At 43.3% G+C, this 22050-nt stretch overlaps 1 protein-coding gene across 1 annotated transcript in view; it reads right to left on the reverse strand.

Moving 5' to 3' along the window:
- Window positions 1-19412, reverse strand: part of LOC120225148 (SPARC-related modular calcium-binding protein 1) — a gene marked incomplete at its 5' end in the record, with an annotated part of 81752 nt that extends 62340 nt beyond the window's left edge. The window contains 2 exons of the mRNA XM_039223379.1: window positions 17954-18066; window positions 19247-19412. Coding sequence (XP_039079310.1) covers window positions 17954-18066; window positions 19247-19412 — 279 coding nt within the window. The remainder of the gene's footprint in view (window positions 1-17953; window positions 18067-19246) is intronic.
- Window positions 19413-22050: the final 2638 nt, after the last annotated feature.

The raw sequence follows: 22050 nt of genomic DNA on the forward strand, positions 1-22050 counted from the left end.
CTATCATGTACACGAACATTTCCCAGTGGGGAAAAAATGAAACTAAAAGCAGAAGGCATGTGGATATTTGTCTAACTCTTTTGGCAGTGGGAGTATGAGACATTTTTTTCTTTCCTATCTGCCAGTTGCTCCAAATCAGTTAGCAGGGTCTCTGGATTAAGTTAATGCGCAGTGAAAGTTAAGCATCTTGCTATTGGTCCAACTGATAACTTTGTTTCAGGACAGGATTTCCAACTGCCCCACTTTCCTTTCGTCCGCAGGCTCCATAGGACCTCTGAGAAACTGCTTCCCCATGGGTCCCACAGGCCCTGGCTGGAGTGAGTCCCCAGGCCATCTGACACCACCCTCGTTCCCCTAGGACGTCTCTCTCCATCAGAAGCTACAGGAGAACATTGTTTATTGGGTGCGCATCAGATCACCTGGACGACTTATGAAACAAGCTGGCTGGGCCCCGCCCACAGAGTTTCCGGATTCGAGAGGTCCGGGATCAGCTGGAGAATCTGCATCTCACAAATTCCCAGGTGTTCTTGCTGCTGGGCCAGGAACCACAGTTCAAGAGCCACTGCTTGAAAGGAAACTTCTCCCACCCCACCCTTTCTGGCATTTATCATTAAATACTCAAGAAACAAGTACTTTTCTAGGTGGGAGTGGGGGAACAAGGAGCTTTATGACCATACTTCTCTCCAAAGTTTTTATGTTCCAGTTGTTTTGACGACATGTGGTCTTTTAATTCGTGGATCTAGTGATTGCAGCATTAAATTGTCTGGGTGATTTCACACATGGAAGAGAGTTTGATTGCAGTGAGAAGAAAGAGGGAAGTGGGAAGGGATGGTGTAATTCCTTCAGTCTGGCTAGCATGAGCTGTTTTTTCCTCAATTTGGAAAAGCTTATCCCACAAGTGTCCCCCTCCTCTTTAGTCGGGTTTGGCTCAGAAGGAACAACAAGATGCAGAAGGAAAAACATGGCTTTCGAGTCGATATGACCTGGGTTTAAATACCAATCTCTGCCAAAAGCTGTGTGACTCTGGCAAAGTCACTTAACTTCTCTAAGCCTATCTATGCTACAGGGCTAAAGGCTCCCACCTTGAAGGTTATTGAGAAGACAACTGAGACGAGATATGTAAAGCTTCTAAAATGGTGTAGGGAGTCAAGTCTGTACTCAACACAGCTGATTTTGTCCTTTCCCCTTCCCTTTGCAGGGAGCATGGGGTCATAGCTTCAAGGTTCTGCTCTTCTTTTTGGCTGTATACGTTGTCTCTTACCTTATGCCAGGTTAGGGAAGACAGTATGTTGGGGAATGAGGAATTTTCCTTTTAGAGTATCTATCTCATCCTCCAGAGTTTAATGCAGGGGAATGCAGGGAAGGAAGATAACCTTTCAACTTCAATTACTCCTAAATATGGAAGTCCTTGTTGACTATGTTTTTTTAGTTGTTGCCGGTGTAACAGAGCTGCCAGTATGGTATTTGTTAGAAGTGGTGTGTTTAGAATGAGAGACAGAGTCATTCATTGCTAGGTTATTTATGGCCACCTCTGAAATAGTGTGTCCAGTTTGGGGAAGGACACTCTGTAAGAGGGACCTTGGCAAACTGAATTCCGAGGAAAGAAAGACATAAATCCCTATTATATAGGAATGACTGACAGAACTAAGGATTTCTGCCAGGGCAAAAAGAAATACTTGTTGGCTAAAAGAGAAAATTTCACAAGGACACAATGGTGTCTGTCTTCAAATCTTTCTGTGGAGCGTGGGATTTCTGTGGGTTCAGCAAGTCTTGTAGCTAGAGCGGGGGTCATCTGTTGCAAATTATAGCTCTCTAGCCAAGGTAGAGAAGGGCCTTCCAAATAAATTATCCCGAAATGCATTATGTATGTTGTTTTTGGTGGTAGGTAATAAGCTTCCTGTCTCTGGTGGCAATCAAGCAGAAGGTAGATGACTGGGTCTTGAGCCCTGGATTGAGACAGGGTAAGGAGAGGAAGGAGAAGATGAAGTAGATACCTCCGAGCTTTCCTTTGACCCAAAAGTTCTGTGACTCTATAATCTTGCTCTAAATTGAACTTACACTGCTAAGGAGTAAGGTGAAAATCTATAAACCGGTACCTAATTATCAGTTAAGACTACTCCTCCAAGTATATGATATGTATTTTTTGTATTTTTCAAAAAGTTTAAACACCATCCCCTCAGCACACACATAGGGGATGGATGTTTAAAACTCCTGAGTGTTAGAGCTTCAGGGATCCAAAGAACTTCATTTTCTCCATTGACTCTGTTTGGTGCCTAGAACGGCCCAGGCTTTGTAAACATCAAGGGTATCACCTCTTATTTACTCTCTTTTATTTCCATTGGGGGGAAATATCAAAGATGTTCTCTTTCTTCTTTAATTTTTTATTTCAGTATAGTTGACTCACATATACTCTTTTGTTTAAAAAAGAAAATACCCAATAATAAAGCCCCACGGGTATAGGAGCAGGAGTGTGAAAATCTGGCCAATGGTGGGCAGGGGTGGGGCGAGATGGGATGCGGCGGGGTGAGAGGAGACAGGAGGAGGCAGGAAGAAGGTGGGACAAAGGTGGCCTCCTGGAGTGGACCTCTTCCTTGCTACCGCATCTGACTTCATTTTTAATGATACTTTTGGCTTTCATATCTCCCTCTTGTGTTCTTATTTATCACCTTTCCCTGCTTTGAAAGGGGAAAAAAATCCCACCCCTTTAATTTTGTGGAAAAGCTTAGTTGACTGACCTGCAGGTCCCCTCCTGGCTTGTCGTGTGCGCGCGCAGTGGAGTGGCAATGGTCCTAGATGGCTATGTGTTAATAGTCTGCCTGGAAGGTTCCTGAATAAGTGTTTGCTGTGCCTCTTCACCCCCCGCCCCCGCATTGAACATTACCTAGTGTCTTACAAAATCCAAAGGTGTGAAGGTCACCTCTGTGAGTCACATTGCATTTGTGGATTGCTCTACTTACAAAGGCTTCTTCCCTATTTTGAGTCAGAATGTGAGTCACTATATATGTTACCAGGTTCCTGGGTCAGCTCTGTGGCACTCGTCAGTAAAAAGCTACTAGAGTCTACAAAGGTTTGAAGATGGCTCTCTGTATCACTTTGGTCATCCCTTTCCCCCCATCTGTTGGTTCTTCGCAGCTGCAAACCAAACATGTCTGGCTCCTTTGAGTGTTCCTCATGTGACATAATTTCCCGACCTTACTCACCTGAGTCCCCCTCCTGGGTATGCTGCAATTAGGCAGCATCACTTTAAAAAGATGGCAATGTCCTTTAGAGAGGCAGCAGGGAGCAGCGGTTAGGACCAAGTCAGCTGACGCCAGGCTGTTTGGGTCTGAATCCTGACCCTACACTTGCAAGCTGTGTGACCCTGGGCAAGTGTACAGGGTCTGCGTGCTCCCAGCTGAGCATCTGAGCTCCCCGTGGCCCCTGCTGAGTCCGTCCCTCCATTTCTACCGTAGAAACAAAAGGTGCAAGAGGGGGCGTACTTGGGAGGAAGGAAAGGATGGAGGCCGTCTTCTCTAGCCTTCCTTCTGCCTGTGGGAAAAGTAAGGCTCGGTGCTAGGGGGCCTCAATCACCCTCTCTGCTTCTCTAAGTGTCTGGGCTTGAGCTATGAAGCAGTCTGAATGTTCCTTTTTAGCTATCCCTCCTTCCCATCCTCACATGACAGAACTGTGCTTCCTGAAGTCACCTCTGCACGCCTGACTTGTGTAACTAGCTTGCAAAGCAAATGACACCAGCCAATCTGGGAGAGGATGCTTGGCGGCCATTCAGCATTGAAAAGGACAGAGCAGTGGTCGGGCAGGCGAGTCATCAGAGAACACAACAGACACAGTGTTTGAGCGGAAAGCGGGCTCCATCCAGCCACACTGCCTGCACTCCTCTGCACCTCATGGGTGACTCTGGTCCTAGTGGTTCTCTCATTGAGAAGAGGAGGGCTGTGGCTCCCACTGCATGTGAGCAAGTAGGTGAACTGCTTGCTAGACAAGTCTTTCCTGCACATGGAAGGATCAGGCCCATCATTTGCAAAATTAAAAATTCACTTTCACCGAACCCATGAGTACAGGACTGGTCCTTAGGAGATGACAATGTTCTGCCATGACAGTGTGAGGACGGCTGTACACCCCTGTGGATGTTAAAAGCCACTGAACTGTACACCTGAAGGGATTAAGTTGCATGGAATATGAATTATATCCCAAGAAAGCTGTTATTTTAAAGAACAAAACCAAGTGGCCAGCACACAGGTCAGTTTGCCCACCTCTGAAATGGCTCAACTAGTTCTCCTATTTTACAGCTAAGCAAACTGATTCCTAACGAGGAAGAACACTAATATTCATTTAAGAGCAATTAAGTGCTAAATAGTGGGCGTTTTCATGTAAGTGTTTATATGCAGTACCTGGCTATTTGGAACAAAAGCCATGAAATGAAAAACAAATGTAAAGCAAGGAATAAGATGCCCTTGGCACAGGAGATGTTCAAATTATAACAATAATAATATGTTTATTGAGTATTTACCCCCCCTAATAATATGTTTACTGAGTATTCCCCCCCCCCAAAAAAAAGAAAGAAAGAAAAGCAACAACTTGACCAACAGTGGGTCTATTTACCATTATGCCATTTATACATAAAGGATGGGCTTGATTTATTTAACAGTGTAACTGCTTTCAAAAAAAAAAAAAAGAAAAGTTGGCATTGTACAGGCTGTAGAAGGCTTAGGAAGCCACCATCCACTAAAACATACAGAACTGGCTTTGTTTGGGGGCTTCCAAAGGAGCCATTTATGGCCAGAGAAGCTCAGAACACACGAGCTTATGGAAGCAGCCAGGGTTTTAGTACTTTACCCAGAGAGGTAAAGGGAAGGCTCTCACCAGTCCAGCATTTCTCTGAGAACCCTGGGATCTACAAGAGAGAGATGAGCACCTCCAAACGTCTGTCTTAGAAAACCAAGGGACTGACATTCAAGGCACCCAAAAAGCTATAGGAAACTGAGATTCTCCTTTTAAGAGCCCCATGTGCAGTCTCATGCCCAAGGATCCGGTGCAAAGCAATTTGCAAAGAGCCTGGACTGTATGTAAAGGAGACTCACTTGCTGGCCCGGGGCCTCTGCTGGAGGGACAGGAGACAGTTGGTACTCTCTCTGGAGACAGAAGTGCTAGCAGATGCTATTTGGGTGCTCTCCACCTACCCTGCTAGTGTAGACAGGGCTGTGCAGACACAGCACCTCCCCCTGCCTGCACTGTCCCATTGCCTTGCGGAGGCCAGAGAGGCCAGGTGAGTGCCGCGCTGCCCTGCTCTCTGGCTGGGGTGGGCGGGCACGCATGGTCATGGCATTCTCTCACTCCTTTGCTAACATCAGCAGCACAGGTGGTCATGACACTCTCCCATCCCCTAACTGAGGCTGGGGAGTTAAATGTCCATGGCTTTCTCCAGCCCCCAACCAGGGGCCAGCATGGCCAGTGCAGACAAGGCCCTCTCCAGCCACGTGGCTGAAGCGCTCAGGTGCACACAGTTGAGGCATTATCTTCCTCCATCTCTGAAGTCACAGCGTGTGCCCTGCCCCCTATGCTCTCCAGCTGCCCTGCTTAAAACCAGCGCACACAAACCACACAGGGGATGCCTCTTGTTCGCCTGGCCCCGGTGGCCCAGGGGGCTGGCTTTCCTGAGCTCCCAGGGACTATAACAGACAGAAATTCAAAGACTGTTCTTGGCAGGCCAACACCTTGTCCAGGACTGCACAGACTGCAGACTGAAACACACACTTAGTCTTCCTGGGAAAAAGGATTATTTACTTATCCTGGAGCTTCAGCCTCAGGGACAAGCTTCGGGTTTCCCATATATCTAGAGGCTACTGAGGCGCTCCTAGGGAACATAAGCAGGGAGACACCACTCTTGTGAAACCCTCGGGCTTGCTACAGCTTGAGAAGACCACCCAGAAAGGAGTTTGTACACTCATCTGGAGCCCCAGGTTTTGGAACTGCCACCCAGGGAACACCTCCAGATATACTGACCTGGAGGCTGGAAGGGCTTATGACTGCAGCCCCACAGAACCACACACACACACACACACACACACACACACACACACACACACACACGTATGTTCTTTAAAAGCTGCTGCCTGAGGGTATGGCTTCCAGTCAGCCTGAAAGTTGGTGCTAAATGAGATTCTTTCCCTCGTAACACTGACAGGTCTTGACATACCCTCAACAACGGGGGCATACCAGGAATAAATCAGGCTATTTAGATCATCACAAAGGTTTAAGAGACAACCAAGAACTCGGGCAAAGTTGAACTATCAGGTCCATTATCTACACAAGGCCACTGCTTCAAGACTGGGAGAGGTGGCTGTTTTGCTTAAAGCATTGAAACAAACACAGAGAGTCAACCAAAATGAGGAAACAGAAATATGGTTCAAATGAAAGAATAAGACAAAACCTGAGAAAAAGACCTCTGTAATGATAGAGAGCTAAGTACTGAAACTGATAAAGAACTCAAATGATCGTAAAGATGCTCACTGACATTGGGAGAAGAATGGAAGAACCCAGTGAGAACGTCAACAAAGAAAGAAAATATTTTTAAAGTACCAAACAGAAGTCACAGTGCTAAAGAATACAAAAACAGAGCTGGAAAATACACTACAGAGGTTCAACAGCAGGCTAGATGAAGCAGAAGAATGGATCAGCGAGTTGGAAGACAAAGCGTTGGAACTCATCCAGACAGAGCAGCAAAAGGAGAAAAGAATTTTAAAAATGAAGACAACTTAAGAGACATATGGGACAACATCAAGCAGAATAACATTCACATTAGAGGGGTCTCAGAAGGAGAAGAGAAAAAGAAGGACTGAAAGCTTATTTGCTGACAACTCTTTGACCTGGGGTGGAAAAAAAAGGAGACATCCAAGTCCAGGAAGCCCAGAGGGTTCCAAATGAAATGAACCCAAAGAGATACATGCAAAGGCACATTATAATTAAAATGTCAAAAATTAAAGAGAGAATCTTGAAAGCAGCAAGAGAAAAACAACATGTTATACACAAAGGAAACCCCATAAGGCTATGAGCAGATTTTTCAGCAACTTCCAAACACAAATAGTCTACCTGGCAAGATTAGCATTCAGAAGTGAAGAGACAAAGTCTTCCAGATAAACAAAAGCTAAAAGAATTCATCACCACTAAGGAAGCGTTACAAGACATGTTAAAGAAACTTCTTTAAGCTGAAAGTAAATGGCACTAATTAACAACAAAAAAATGCAAAAGTAAAAATCTCACTAGAAAAGGTAAATATATAGTAAAGGTAGTGGATAAATCACTAATAAAGCTACTATGAAGGTTAAAAGGCAAAAATAGTCAAATTACCTAAAACTACATTAGTTATAAGATATATAAAATGAAAAGAAGTAAAATGTAATGTCAAAAATGTACAACCTTAAGGGAGGGTGTAGTAAAAATATAGAATTTTGAAATGTATTCAAATTCAAGTTGCTATCAGCCTAAAATAGACTGTTACCTACATAGAATGTTATATGTAAACCTTGTGGTAACCGCAAGGCAAAACTTACAGTAATACACAAAAGAAAATGAGAAAGGAATCTCAACATAATACGAAAGACATCATACCACAAGGGAAGAGAAAAAAGGGCAGAGAGAAACTAAAACAACAGCCAAAAAAACCAATTAACAAAATGGCAATAATTACATACTTATCAATAAGTACTTTAAATGTAAATGAACTAAATTCTCCAAACAAAAGACATAGAGTGGTTGAATGGACTTAAAAAAACACACAACAACAATAACAACAAGACCCATCTACATGCTGCCTATATACAAAAGACTCACTTCAGAAGTAAGAACACACACACACATACCCCCACACACTAAAAGTGAAGGGATGGAAAAATACCTTCCATGTAAATGAAAACCAAGAGAAAGCTGGTATAGCAATACTTAGATCCAACAAAAGACTTTAAAATAAACAGTGAAATAAAAGTCAAAGAAAGGCATTACATAATGATAAAGAGATTAATCTAGTAAAAAGACACAACATTTATAAATATTTTTGCACCAAACATAAAGCACCAATATATATAAAGCAAATATTAACAGACATAAAGGCGGAAAATAAACAGCAATACAAGAATAGCAGCTTATGTGAATGGATAGATCATCTAGGCAGAAAATTAATAAGGAAACAATGGCCATAAATGACACATTAGACCATATGAACTTAATAGATATATATATAACAGTCCACCCCAAAGCAGCAAATACACATTCTTCTCAAGTGCACATAGAACATTCCACAGGATAAATCACGTTAGGCCACAAAACAAATCTCAATAAACTGAAGAAAATTAAAATCATTCAAGCATCTTTTCTGACCAAAATGGTATAAAACTAAGAATCAATTACAAGAGGAAAACTGTAAAAATCACAAATACTTTGAGATTAAACACCATGCTACTGAACAAGTACTAGGTCACAAGAAAAAAATCAAAGAAGAAAAAAAACCTAAACACAAATTAGAACAAAAAAACAACATAGCAAAATCCATGGATGCAGCTATAGTGGTTCTAAGAGGGAAGTTCATAACAATACAGGTCTACCTCAAGGAACAAGAAAAATCTCAAATGACTAATCTAACTTTACACCTGAAGGCACTAGAAAAAGAACAAACGAAGCAGAACTAAATAGAACAGAGAATAAAAAGGCAATAGAAAAGATCAGTGAAACTAAGAACTGGTCCTTTGAAAAAATAAACAAAATTGATAAGCCTTTAACGAGACTAAGAACATAAAAGAGAAGGTTCTTATAAGTAAAATCAGAAATGAAAGAATAGAAAAGATTAATGAAACTAAGAGTTGGTCCTTTGAAAAAATAAATAAAATTGACAAACCTTCAGCTAGACTTACCAAGAAAAAAAGAGGAAGAATTCAAATAAATAAAATAAAAAATGAAAGAGAAGTTACAACAGATACCACAGAAATACAAAGGATTATAAGAGACTACTATGAACAACAGCATACCAGCAAATTTGACGAACTAGAAGAAAGGGATAAATTCCTAAAAATATATAATCTTTTAAAACTGAATCAAGAAGGTATAGAAAATCTAAACAGACTGATCACTAGTAAGGATACTGAATCAGTAAGCAAAATGCTCTCAAGAAGCAAAAGTCCAGGACCAGATGGCTTTTCTGGCAAACTCTACTAAACATTCAAAGAAGATTTAATACCTATCCTTCTTGGGGCACCTGGGTGGCTCAGTCAGTTAAGCATCCGACTTCAGCTCAGGTCATGATCTCATGGTTCGTGGGTTCGAGCGCCGTGTCGGGCTCTGTGCTAACAGCTCAAGCCTGGAGCCTGCTTCAGATTCTGTGTCTCCCTCTCTCTCTGACCTTCCCCTGCTCACACTGTCTCTTTCTCTCTCAGAAATAAATAAAACATTAAAAAACATTTCTTTTAAATACCTATCCTTCTTAAACTCTTACAAAAAGATGAAGAGGAGGGAACACACCCAAACTCATTGTATGAGGCCAGCATCATACACATATGAGGCCATACATACACTGTGGCCAGACAAGGACAATAACAAGAGAAGAAAAGTAAAGGCCAATATCCCTGAAGAAGATAGATGCAAAAGTCCTCAACAAAATATCAGGAAACCAAATTGAACAATACATTAAAGGATCATACACCATGATCAGGTGGGATTTATTCCAGGGATGCAAGGATAGTTTGATATCCACAAATCAAAGTGATACAGCACATTAACAAAATGAAAGATAAAAATGAAATGATCATCTCAATAGATACAGAAAAGGTATTTGACAAAATTCAACATTGATGTATGATTTAAAATTCTCAACAAAGTGGATATGGAGTGAATGTACTTCCACATAATAAAGGCCATATATGACAAACTCAATGCTAATATTATTCTCAATAATGAGAAGCCGAAAGCTTTTCCTCTAAGACCAGGAGCCTCATCCTCCCCACTTTCATTCAACATAGTATTGGAAATCCTAGGCACAATAATTAGGCAAGGAAAAGAAATTTAGGCCATCTAAATAGGAAAAGAAGAAGTAAAACTTTCAGTATTTGCAGATGACATGATACTATAGACGGAAGACCTTAAAGCTTCCACCAAAAAGCTGTTAAATCTAATAAATGAGTTCTGTAAAGTTGAAGAATAGAAGATTAATATATAAAAAATCTGTTGTGTTTCCATGCACTAATAACAAAATGTTAGAAAGAGAAATCAAGAAAACAATCCTACTTATAATTGCTTCAAAAAGAATACATATTTACAAATAAATTTAACTAAGGAGGTGAAAGACCTATACACTGAAAACTGTAAGACATTAAAGAAAGAAATTGAGAAAGACACAAATAAATGCAAAGATATTTTGTGCTCATGGATTACAAGAATGAATACTGTTAAAATGTCCACACTACCCAAACCAATCTACAGATCCAATGCAATCCTTTTCAAAATTCCAATGGCATTTTTCACAGAACTAGAACAAATAACTATAAAATTTGTATGGAACTTAAAAGCCCCTGAATAGCCAAAGTAATCTTATGAAAGAACAAAGTCAGAGGTATCATGCTCCCAGATTTCAAACTATACTACAAAGCTATGGTAATCAAAAGAGTATGGTATTTGCATTCAAACAGACAGACACATAAGCCAATGGACCAGAATCAAGAGCCCAGAAATTAACCTACGCCTAAATGGTCAATGAATATATGACAAAGGAGGCAAGAGCATACAAAGAGGAAAGGACAGTCTCTTCAATAAGTAGAATTGGGAAAATTGGACAGCCACATGCAAAAGAATGAAACTGGACCACTATTGGGGCGCCTGGGAGGCTTAGTGGGTTAAGCGTCCGACTTTCGCTTAGGTCATGATCTCGCAGTTCGTGGGTTCGAGCCCCGCGTCGGGCCCTGTGCTGACTGCCAGCTCGGAGCCTGGAGCCTGTTTCAGTCTGTGACTCCCTCTCTCTCTGACCCTCCCCTGCCCACGCTGTCTCTCTCTCTCTCCTAGAAATAAATAAAACATTAAAAAAATTAAAAAAAAAAAAAAAGAAACTGGACCACTATTTTACACCATATGCCAAAATAAACTCAAAATGGGTTAAAACTTGAATGTAAGACCTGAAACCATAAAACTCCTAGAAGAAAACATAAGCAATAAGAAAACATAAGCAATAAGCTCCTTGACATAAGTCTTAGCAATGTTTCATTTTGGGGTTTTTGTTTGTTTTTGTTTTTTGTTTTGTTTTGGATCTGACCCCAAAGGCAAGAGAAACAAAAGCAAAAATAGACAAATGGGACTATATCAAACTAAAAAGCTTCTGCACAAAGAAGAAAACCATCAACCAAATGAAAAGACAACCTATATATTCAATAACATGTTAATATCCAAATATATAAAAAATTCATACAACTCGGGGCGCCTGGGTGGCTCAGTCGGTTAAGCGTCCGACTTCGGTTCAGGTCATGATCTCATGGTTTGTGGGTTCGAGCCCTACGTTGGGCTCTGTGCTGACAGCTAGCTCAGAGCCTGGAGCCTGTTTCAGATTCTGTGTGTGTGTGTGTGTCTCTCTCTCTCTCTCTCTCTCTGACCCTCCTCTGCTCACACTTCTCTCTCTCTCTCTCAGAAATAATAACATTAAAAAAAATTTAAAAATTCATACAACTTAACAAAAAACACAATCCAGTTTAAAAATGGACAGAAGATCTGAATAGACATGTTTACAAAGAAGACATACAGATGGCCAACAGATACATGAAAAGATATTCAATATCACTAATTGTCAGGAAAATGAAAATCAAAACCACAATGAGATATTAGTCAGGATGGCTAGTATAAAAAAGATAAGAAATACCAAGCATTGGCAAGGAGGTGGAGAAAAGGGAACCTTCATGCTCTATTGGTGGGAATGTATATTGCTGAACCACCAATAGTGTGGAGGTTCTTAAAAAATTAAAAATAGAACTATCATATAATCCAATAATTCCACTTCTGGGTATTATCTAAAGAAAATGAAAATACTAATACAAAAAGATATAAGCACCCTTACGTTCACTGCAGCATTATTTACAATAGCCAAGAAATGAAGACAATATAAGGGTTCAACAATAGATGAATGGATAAAGAAAACATGGTGTGTGTGTGTGTGTGTGTGTGCGCGCGTGCACGTGCATGCAATGGAATACCACTCAGCCATAAAAAAAAGAATAAAATATTGCCAATTGTGACAACATGGATGAATCTTGAGGGTATTATGCTAAGTGAAGTAAGTCAGACAGTGAAAGACAAATACTGCATGATTTCACTTATATGTAGAGTCTAAAAAACAAAACAAAACAAAACCCAGATATAGAGAACAGACTGGTGGTTCCCAGAGGGGAGAGGGATTGGCAGGTGTGAAACAGATGAAGGGAACAAGAAGTACAAACTTCCAGTTATAAAATAAATAAGTCATGAGGATGTAATGTAGAGCATAAGGAATATAACTAATAATACTATATTAAATGTGTATAGTGACAGATGGTAACTAGATGACTGAGATGATCATTTCACAATGTGTACAAAAGTTGAATCACGATGTTGTACACCTGAAACTAATATAACATGGTAATGGTATGCCAATTACACTTCAATAACATTTTTCACTTTAGGTAGATTTATACGTAATTAACCTGGAAATAAGTCCACAATGTGATTAGTCTAAGAAAATGATATTAAAAGACATATATTATACCATTTGTGTCCTAAATAATGATAATTATGCACAAAGGAAAAAACCTGGAGGGTTAGAGACTCAATTGTGGCCCCTTTCATGGAAATGAGGTCATTGGCTCTACTTTTTTACTTTATGTCCTTCTGTGTTATCAGAATTCTTCTCTTACAAAGGTAAGTATAACTTTTCTATTTAGAACAAAACAAAAATATACCTATTTTAAAGTATTTGATTAATGAAGTTCCTAAATACCTACATACACCCACAACATAAAATGAGCCTCTGTAACACATCATCTTACTAGCTGCAAAGTATGGCAGCTATGAATTGCATATAAATTATATCTAATTTGTTTACATAATTCTCTATTACTGGACTTTTAGATTGTTTCCAAATGTTTGTTACTGTAAGCAGGACTTAGATAAAAATCCTTGTGGCTAAGTATTTGTGCAGATTTTTAATGGTTTCCTTAGAATAAATTCCTATAAGTGGAAGCATAGGCACAAGATATAGGCACAAACAAGGACTTCTGACCCATATTGCAAAATTATCCCACGAAATGCCAATGCCAATTTACTTTCCAATCTACAAAGTGGGGATAGTTTTTTTTTCCCTTTAGTCATCCTCACTAGTTAATAGTATTCAAGCCTGAATATTACTATCTTTTCTCCAATTTTTACCAACTTGGTAAGCAAAATTACATTATTTTTTTAAGTTTGTATTTCTTTAATTACTAAGAAAAGTGACAGGATTCATATTCACTCATTGAATTTGTTGCTACTGTGTGGCTACTGGCTGGTTATCTCTTGCCTGCTTTTCTATTAGGATCTCCTTCTTTCTGGTGTGTAAGAATTCTTTATATGCTAGCCATTTGTCATTAAGGATAATATGTCATTTGTGTTTTAATTTTGGTTAAGGTTTTATGTTCAGAAATGTTTAACTGGCACTTATTTTCTCAACAATAAAATGTGGTCAGAATTCCAGATTACTGACTTGTAAACAGGCGTTTGAAATACAACCAGTTGTACATGCATGGTCTTGTATACCCAGCTACTTTATTATTGGGTCTCATATGGTTTCTGCACATAAGCTCCTTGAAGGCACAAGTCATGACATTTCTTAAACCCTCTGTGCCACCCAGCACACGGTGCATGTTTGAGATGAAAATGTTTGAGGGGCTCCAAAATGTTTGCAATGAAAAAACACTGTCTGGGATTTGCTTTGAAGCAATCCCATTTGCAACGTGTGATAAAAATGAGGCAGAAGTGAAACAGAATCGGCCACATGTTAATTATTGCTGAAGCTGGGTCACAGATACATGGAGTTCATTATACTATTATTTCTTTTTTGTACATTTGAAGATTTCCATAATCAAAAGGATTTTTTCTTTTTCCTCTTTCTTTCTTTCTTTCTTTCTTTCTTTCTTTCTTTCTTTCTTTCTTTCTTTCTTTCTTTCTTTCTCTTTCTTTCCTTTTCTTTTTTCTTTATCGATTGATCACCAGCACCACAGTGGGGACTTCTAGAATAACAATGGTGATGAAAATGAATTACATACGCATCAAGGCCACTTTTATAGCATAAAAAAGTCAAAAGCACAGGCCTTGAAATTAGGTAGGCCTGGGTACAAATCCTTTCTAGTGCAGTGACCTTGAACCAGTTATTCAACCTCTTTGAAATTTAGTTTTCCTTTATAAATAAGGGTATTAGTAACTACCTCAAAGGGTTCCAGTGAAGATTAATGGGTGTAAAACGCAGTGCCTGGCACCAAGTAACACTCAGTAGAGTAGATCATTATTACTCAGTGATGCACATGCTTGACAAACTCCGGCCAACATTTCCTGGTGGTGCTAACCCAGTCCCCTTCTGCTATGGGCTGGGCTTCCAGTTAATCAGTTTGGGCACCAGACAACTGCTTGGCAGAGGACTTGGCAGAACAGATGTCAGAGATTACGTTCCTGACACCCAGAAGAGAAAACAGATAAGGCCACAGGAAAGGACAAAGCGCTTAACTAACTCCCAGCCTTACTCAGCAGGTCACCGGAGAGCCTTAACTCCACATTCCAATGATGTCATCAAGAACAAGAGTGATGAAGTCCTTCCAACAGCAGGTCATTCAAAACCTTGACCAAACGTTATCATCACCTGGGGAGCTTAGAATGTTTGGGCTCCACTCTTAGCATTTGGGGTGTAGACTATGTATCAAGGTTCTTAAGAGGCACATGTGACCTAATGTGCACCACCCTGCTGTGTTAAGCTGGGGTGGGGGTTGGGGGGGTACACAAAGAACACAGGGAAAACAAAGAAGAGAACAGAGACCGCCACATCGCACATGAACTCCATTAAAACCAACCAACTCATGTGGTCCCAAGCTGTGTCCCATGCCAAACAAATCCAGTCCCATTAGGGTCCCCCTCACTCCCTCCATAAACTTCAAGAGCACAGTCCTGCGTAATAATTCACAGGGCTAAAATATGGTAATAACATCAGGATGCGCGCATATCAATATTCTAAAGAATATTAAAGCAACACAGCTGGTCGCTGGATTTGGGTCTTAACAAAACAAAACAAAAAAAGTGCGGCTAAGGGACAGTGGAGGCTGGGGGAGGGAGAAAGCATTTTGTCTCACAGCCTTCAGGCAGCCTGTCGATGCGACTGAAGCACACTCAAAGAGGCAGCCTCATTTTGTGAAGTTATCGCCGTGTCTTTGATCAAGGGAAAGAGCACATCCATTTCAATCACTGTAACGAGGACGGGTGGGCCATTTGGCTGCCTGGCTGCCCACCGGGGGGAGCCAGCCTCGGGCCAGCAGACACATGGCAGTGCTTAGCGTGTCAAACAAATAAAGGGGTTCTCAACTGTCTATCCAAACTCTGCTGAACTTCAGAGGCCCTCTCTTTGAGCAATTCTGCCCCGACTAATCTGGAAGTTCCTTTCCGGCCAACACCACCTGGTCTGGACTGGCCTCGCCAAAACAAAAGCTGGCCAGCAGCTGTCTGTCACGAGGCAGCGGACACTTCAGAGCCGGGAGGGCAGGGGTCAACCTTCTCATGAGCAACACACTGGAGATGACACAGTCCTAGAGAAAGGGGGAAGTTGATGGCCATCAACTCCGCCTCCTCCCTATAACCTCTACCCCCAGCTGGGCCCCAAACTAGTCAAGAGAGGTCTGATTATCTTCCCCAGCAGGTGAATTCCCAGCAGTGCAGTTTCAAATACATACGCAAACATCACCTGCGTTCTTTTCACCAGAAGACATAATAAATAAAACATTGAGGAGGGGGAGGCTCAGCAAAAGGTTTCATTTTCCTTCTGTGACATCACCCATAACACCTCGGGAAGACACGAGTAGAACCAGAGTAGAGATGGGAGTCATGACCACGAAAATGCAAAACATTTCGATGCATTTGTGTGTTCCAAGGGTCGTGCGCACATGCACGTATTCAACCCTCACCCCAGCCCTATGAGGTACGCTATAGTGACTCTCACTAATAATGGTAATAACGATAGTAACATGTAATAAGATGTATAGTGTAATTACTATGATTAGATATGATAATAACGGAGATCATAATCTTCATTTCTCACAGAAGGACACTGACGCCCGGAGAAGCTCCGTGACTCGCCTGAGGCGGAGGGCTGGGACTCACACGGGGCGGTGTGGCTCCAGGACCCGTGTGTGAACCACAGCATGAGACTGCCTTCCTGCATCCCCACTCAGAGCCTCCCTGACAGCTGTCAGGTTACCCTGGAGGACCAGGGAGACGTGGGGGCTAGCAGGGTCTGAGTGCAAATCCCAGCTCTGGCACTTCTTGTCCCTGTAAATGGGGAAACCAACACCTGCCTCACAGGCCCGCCGTGAGGCTTACGTGAGAAAATGAAGAAGGGCGCCTCTCAAAGTGTCGCCAGCGAAGGTCAGTTTAAGCTAGCAGCTCTCAATCCTGGCCGAATGTTTGAATTGGTGAGGAACTTTAGCAAATATGATGCCTAGGCTCAGTTGGTTAAGTGTCTGACTCTCGGTTTCAGCTCAGGTCATGATCTCATGGTTCATGGGTTCAAGCCCCGTGGCGGGCTCTGAGCTGACAGCTAGGAGCCTGCCTGGGATCCTTTCTCTCCCTCTCTCTCTGCCCCTCCCCTGCTCATATGCACAGTCTCTAAATACATAAATAAACAAACATTTAAAAAATACGATGCCCAGACCCTTCCCCACCACCCCTCCATGCCTCTACCCCAACAAGCATCAGTCTGAAATCAGCAATCCCCAGGCCCAGCCCTGAAAAGAAACATGAAACCCATGAAACCAAAGGCCAGGCTACACCCTGTGCCCCCTTGATTCCAGAATTACAGAGAAGCTTTGAAACCCCTGAAGTGTCTGTTTCCAATCCCAAGATAGTGGGACTCCCCCAAATGCTGCCCTGTTCCACAGAGAGAAGCAGGCACCATGATCATCCCCAAACATGTGGCTGACTCACCCTCGTCCAGCAACCTTCCCTACTTTCACCCCCACAACACCTTCATCCAGCTGCCTCCCACCCCACAGACGACGTCCCCCATCCAGCCCAAAAGCTTTGTAAAGGGGCAGCCCACTGTCCCCATGCTGCCTGCTTTAGAAATAGTTGTGCCAACATCAACATAGCCAAAGTTACTTTTACACAAAGCACTAACCTGAAGACAATGCAGGATGAGAGGTGGGACTGCCTGAAAAGAAATGTTAAAATCCGGGTGCACGCACGTATGCACACGCACGCACACACATTCACGCCAAGAACCATGGTACAACGTGTACTCAACGGGAGCACTGCTTCCTTCGAGGACTCGGGGTAGGAAGAAGGGGAGTGCAGCAGGGGTAGAAATAAACAGTGAAGGGATTACCAGGGGTTGCCCATGGAAACTGGCAGGGCTAAGAAAAATAATCAGCCTGCATTTGACAGAAGAGAAAAATGGAGACAGCCAGCAGGGAGGATGGGGACCAAGCAATGCCAGTTTCCTGGCTCAGATTTCCATGCCCCTTCTCAGGACCCACTGCCAGCTGGCAAAGGGTGGCACGGAGGGCCCGGGAGGGGGAATGCAGACACCAGAAGGTAGCACCAGAAGGTGTCAAAGAGCCCTCAGCTGTTTCCCAGAAAGCAAAGGCTCTGAGGGGCCCTCCCACTCTCAAGCGCCTCCCCTCGGCCTCAGTCCAGGAAATGGGGCTAAGAGACGTGGCCAAGGCCTCACCTGGGTAAAAGAGCCATCCTCGCTGCACTCCGGGACAAACACCGCCTCCTGGGGCTTCTTGGCTTGCTCTAGGGCCTGCGCCCGCTCCAGGCGACACTTGCTCTGGCCAGCGTCTATAAGAGGAGACGAGGAGCGTATTTCATACTTCACCTGGATCCACGCAGGACCCACGGGACAAAATGGCCGCCTGGCACTAGGAATGCTGAGTGGAAAGCTCTCCGCCTGTGGGTGAGCCCACATACGAGCAACTGGATTTTCCCACAACACATAGGCAGTGGCTAGTGGCGCGTAAGTGCTGCTCGGCCTCATCGTCCTCTTAATCTTAATCTTAGAAAAGCCAGGGAGGTGTATTTATACCAGACTCTGCTTATTTTTTTCTCCCAAGTACCTTCAGCCACACCCACCCCCCAACCAGGGGAAAAAATATTTCACCTCTATTATCTTTCGCTGGGCTTATTAAAAAACTTGCAAGCCCAAGGGGTCTCAAAGATGCTTTATAGGTCAAGAATTGGGAGCATTTTCTCTGGAAGACCAGAAGCTCTAGGGCAACTTGCTCAGTCTCATGCCATTTCCTACAAGAGCTCTACGCAGCCCAGCGCTGATCAAATCACAAACTCCAGTCTCCACAGGGCCTAGGAAAGTGATGTAAATTAGGGCACTGAACTGGGTGTACAAAGAATGGCACTCAGCTTGGAGACACTGCAGGGAGTGCTGGGGACTTCGGCAAAGTGGAGAATGGGCTTCCCTTGAGAGGAGGAAGCTGCTACTCAGATCTAGCCATGTGGCTCCCTGTGGGAGGGAACACAGACCTAACAGTACCAGAGCTCCCAATTATTTATGAGAAGTACAAAACTCCAGATTTTTATGTTGAATCTCTCAATTCTAAAATGTTGTCTCAAATGTTTTTAATATTTTTAAACATGCGAGCAGCCCAAACAAAACACATCTGTTGGCCAACCATTTGGAATCCCTATCCAGGAGCCAACAATAACGTCTTGCCATTTTAAGCATCTCCGTTTACGAAAATAAAAAATAAAAATAAATGGCACTAGCCAGATAGTAGCACATCGTTCTAAGCCCTAGCCTGGTGGCGAGTGTTGGAAAGACGGAGAAGTACTCATTCCTTCAAGTAGGCCAGTCCTCCTTCCCATATTCCCTGGCGGGAGGGTGGACGGACAGTGGCGAACAAAATGAACAGACTCATTCTGAGCCTCCCCTGTGGCAAGCATGTCATGCAGGGAGCCATGGGGCCTGGGAGTCCCTTTTCTGCTAGGCGAACGTGCACACACTCACCTTTGCATCTACCGCGATGTACCACACCCAGGGTCGGGTCTCTGCACTTGGCTCGCTGGTACTCACACATTGACTCGTAGGACCTGCCGTCAGAGGCACAGATGGGTTTGGGCTGAGTCCTGGAGCAGTGGAGGTTGCACTGAGGGTCACGGTCACTTATGAGGAACTAGGTGGGAGAAAAGTGAAAGAGTATAGAGGTTAGTTTTGCAAGAAAAATAGGGGAGAGGCCATGCCTTACAATGCTGGTTCGCCTTGGGGAGCAAGTCCAGAATAAACCCAAAGTTATTAAACCCTAGAAGTAGAAGGGAACTGAGCAGTCACAGAGTCTAACCAAGGAAAGCATGCTGTGCTAAGTCATTCACAGGCAGGATCTCATTAATCCTCACAACAGCCCTATGAAGTAGGAACTATTTATTCTGTACATAAAGAAACTCAAGCCAGAAAGAGGTAACTTGTCCAATGTTACACAGCTATAAGTGATGGATTTGAACCTAGATCAGTCAGAAGTCAAATCAAAGCTTTCGCCACCTGGATATTCAGCCTCTCTATCCTTGCATGTGGTCACATGACCCCTGTTTGGGGACTTTCCCGAATCAGCAACTCACTAGCAATCTCTACATTCCAGCTTTGGGGAGCTGCATTTATTAGAAAGGAGTAGTGAGACCCAACTCCACCACCCTTCAATTTCTGCCCATCGCTCTCTGGCAGAAACAAGTGATTTTCTATGAGAAAAGGATTTCCTGATTTAAAAAGATAATAATCAGGGGTGCCTGGGTGGCTCAGTTGGTTAAGCGGCTGACATACGCTCAGGTCATGATCTCGCAGTTCATGAGTTCGAGCCCCACACTGGGCTCTGTGCTGACAGCTCAGAGCTTGGAGCTTGCTTCCAATTCTGTGTCTCCTTCTCTCTCTGCACCTCCCTGCTCACACCCTATCTCTCTGTCTCCCCAAAATAAATAAACGTTAAAAAAATTTTTTTAGAAAGATAATAATCAGATTGGGAAATACTGAGTGAAACAGGTTTCTTTCCTGCAGGACTTCTCTGATATCTTTGATACATTCTTACCCATTGTGGCCGTAGCAAATTGTGTGCTACTCTTCCTGTTGAGCTAACTCTCTCCCCTTGAATCTGCACTAGCCTCAGTAATTTGACCAATAAAATGCTGTGGAAAAGATGTTTTGGGACTTTCGAGCAAGGTCATATGAAGCTTTACAGTTTCCTCCCAGCCCTCTTACAACACTCACTCTGGAGGAACTCAGTCAGTACATAAGAAGCCTAGGAGCCCCGAGACCACCATGCTATGAGGAAGCCCAAGCTAACATGAGACAAAACCATGTGCAGAGAGAAATGCACAACCAACCGAGGCACAGAGATGCGAGTGAAGAAGACATTAGATGAGTCCGCCCCCTACTATCATCTGATTGCATAAAAATAATAAAAATAAACAAAAATAATTGCATGAGACACCCCAAGTGAGAACCACCCAGCTGAGCCCAGTCAATCCATGGAACTGTAAGGGATAATAATAAATGGATGTACTAAGCTATCAAATTTTGTGGTAGCCTGTTACACAGCAATAGATAACCAAGTCAAGGGGCATGTAGGATAATGCATCTCCCATTCATCTGACCGTGAACCCTTTTTTAGTGAACCCCTGTTAGCAAGTATAGGATACAGCTGGAAAACAATAACTGGGTCATAGAATCCATGAGCTTCTGTTGAATAACCCATGATTAGGCTGCATGGGCTGCATCCACTCTTCTCTACCCCTAAAGAGCAGAGTTCTAAGCCCACTCAAGGCTCTTCATCAGTACAGGCTGACAGAATGCATAGCCACAATAATGCATGGCAATGTTGTGAGCACAGGTCTGGCCATTGGTAACGCTGGAGCTGACTGAAGAATTACACCAACCTCATAGGGTTTAGGGAGGTGTGAATACAACCCCTGTTTCTGATGTATCTTCAGGCCCTTTGTGCAAAACAACCAGATGAGAGTTTGACCCTTTTCCAGAACAGCAGAGGGAGTCCAGAGGCAGTAGTACCACTCCCTTCAAGAGAGGACCAGGTACACACACCCCACCCTGGCCAAATTCCAGGAGAGTCCAAGCCTGTCCGCTAGGACACACGCTGTCCCCCAAATGTAAAACCAGTTCTTCCTGCGACCCTGACCTCATGCCTGAATGCTGGGTGCTCTGCACAGGGAGGGAGCAGGTGAGGGCTGAAATCATGCAGGCCTCCTCAGGATGGACAGGGCAACTTGTCTTCCCTACAGACCGTCTGGGCTCCCACACACAAGGGTTCAACCTGACTCCTGCCCAAATCCAGAAGGAAATGTCCTGATAGCATCTCACACTACAGTCTAGTATTCTGGGAGTGAAACTGATACCATAGGAAGCCATATCCAGAGGAAGCTCCCTGCCTCCCAGGTGGCCACACAGAGGAGAGAGTTTGAGCTGACAGGATAGCAGAAGGGAGAGGTGCCATCCACACCTCCACCCTGCATGGGACCCTTGGCCTCACTCCTGTCAGGTGGACCCTGTTTGAAACTCTTGAGTGGGAGCGCCTGGGTGGCTCAGTCGGCTGAGCGTCGGACTTTGGCTCAGGTCATGATCTCACGGTTCGTGGGTTCGAGCCCCGTGTTGGGCTCTGTGCTGACAGCTCAGAGTCTGGGGCCTGTTTCAGATTCTGTGTCTCCCTCTCTCTCTGACCCTCCCCTGCTCACGCTGTCTCTCTCTCTCTCTCTCAAAAATAAATAAAACGTTTAAAAAAAATTTTTTAATTAAAAAAAAAAAAAGAAGAAGGG

Source organism: Hyaena hyaena, unplaced genomic scaffold (assembly GCF_003009895.1).
Source record: "Hyaena hyaena isolate Hyena2069 unplaced genomic scaffold, ASM300989v1 scaffold_1346, whole genome shotgun sequence".
Lineage (NCBI taxonomy): Eukaryota > Metazoa > Chordata > Mammalia > Carnivora > Hyaenidae > Hyaena > Hyaena hyaena.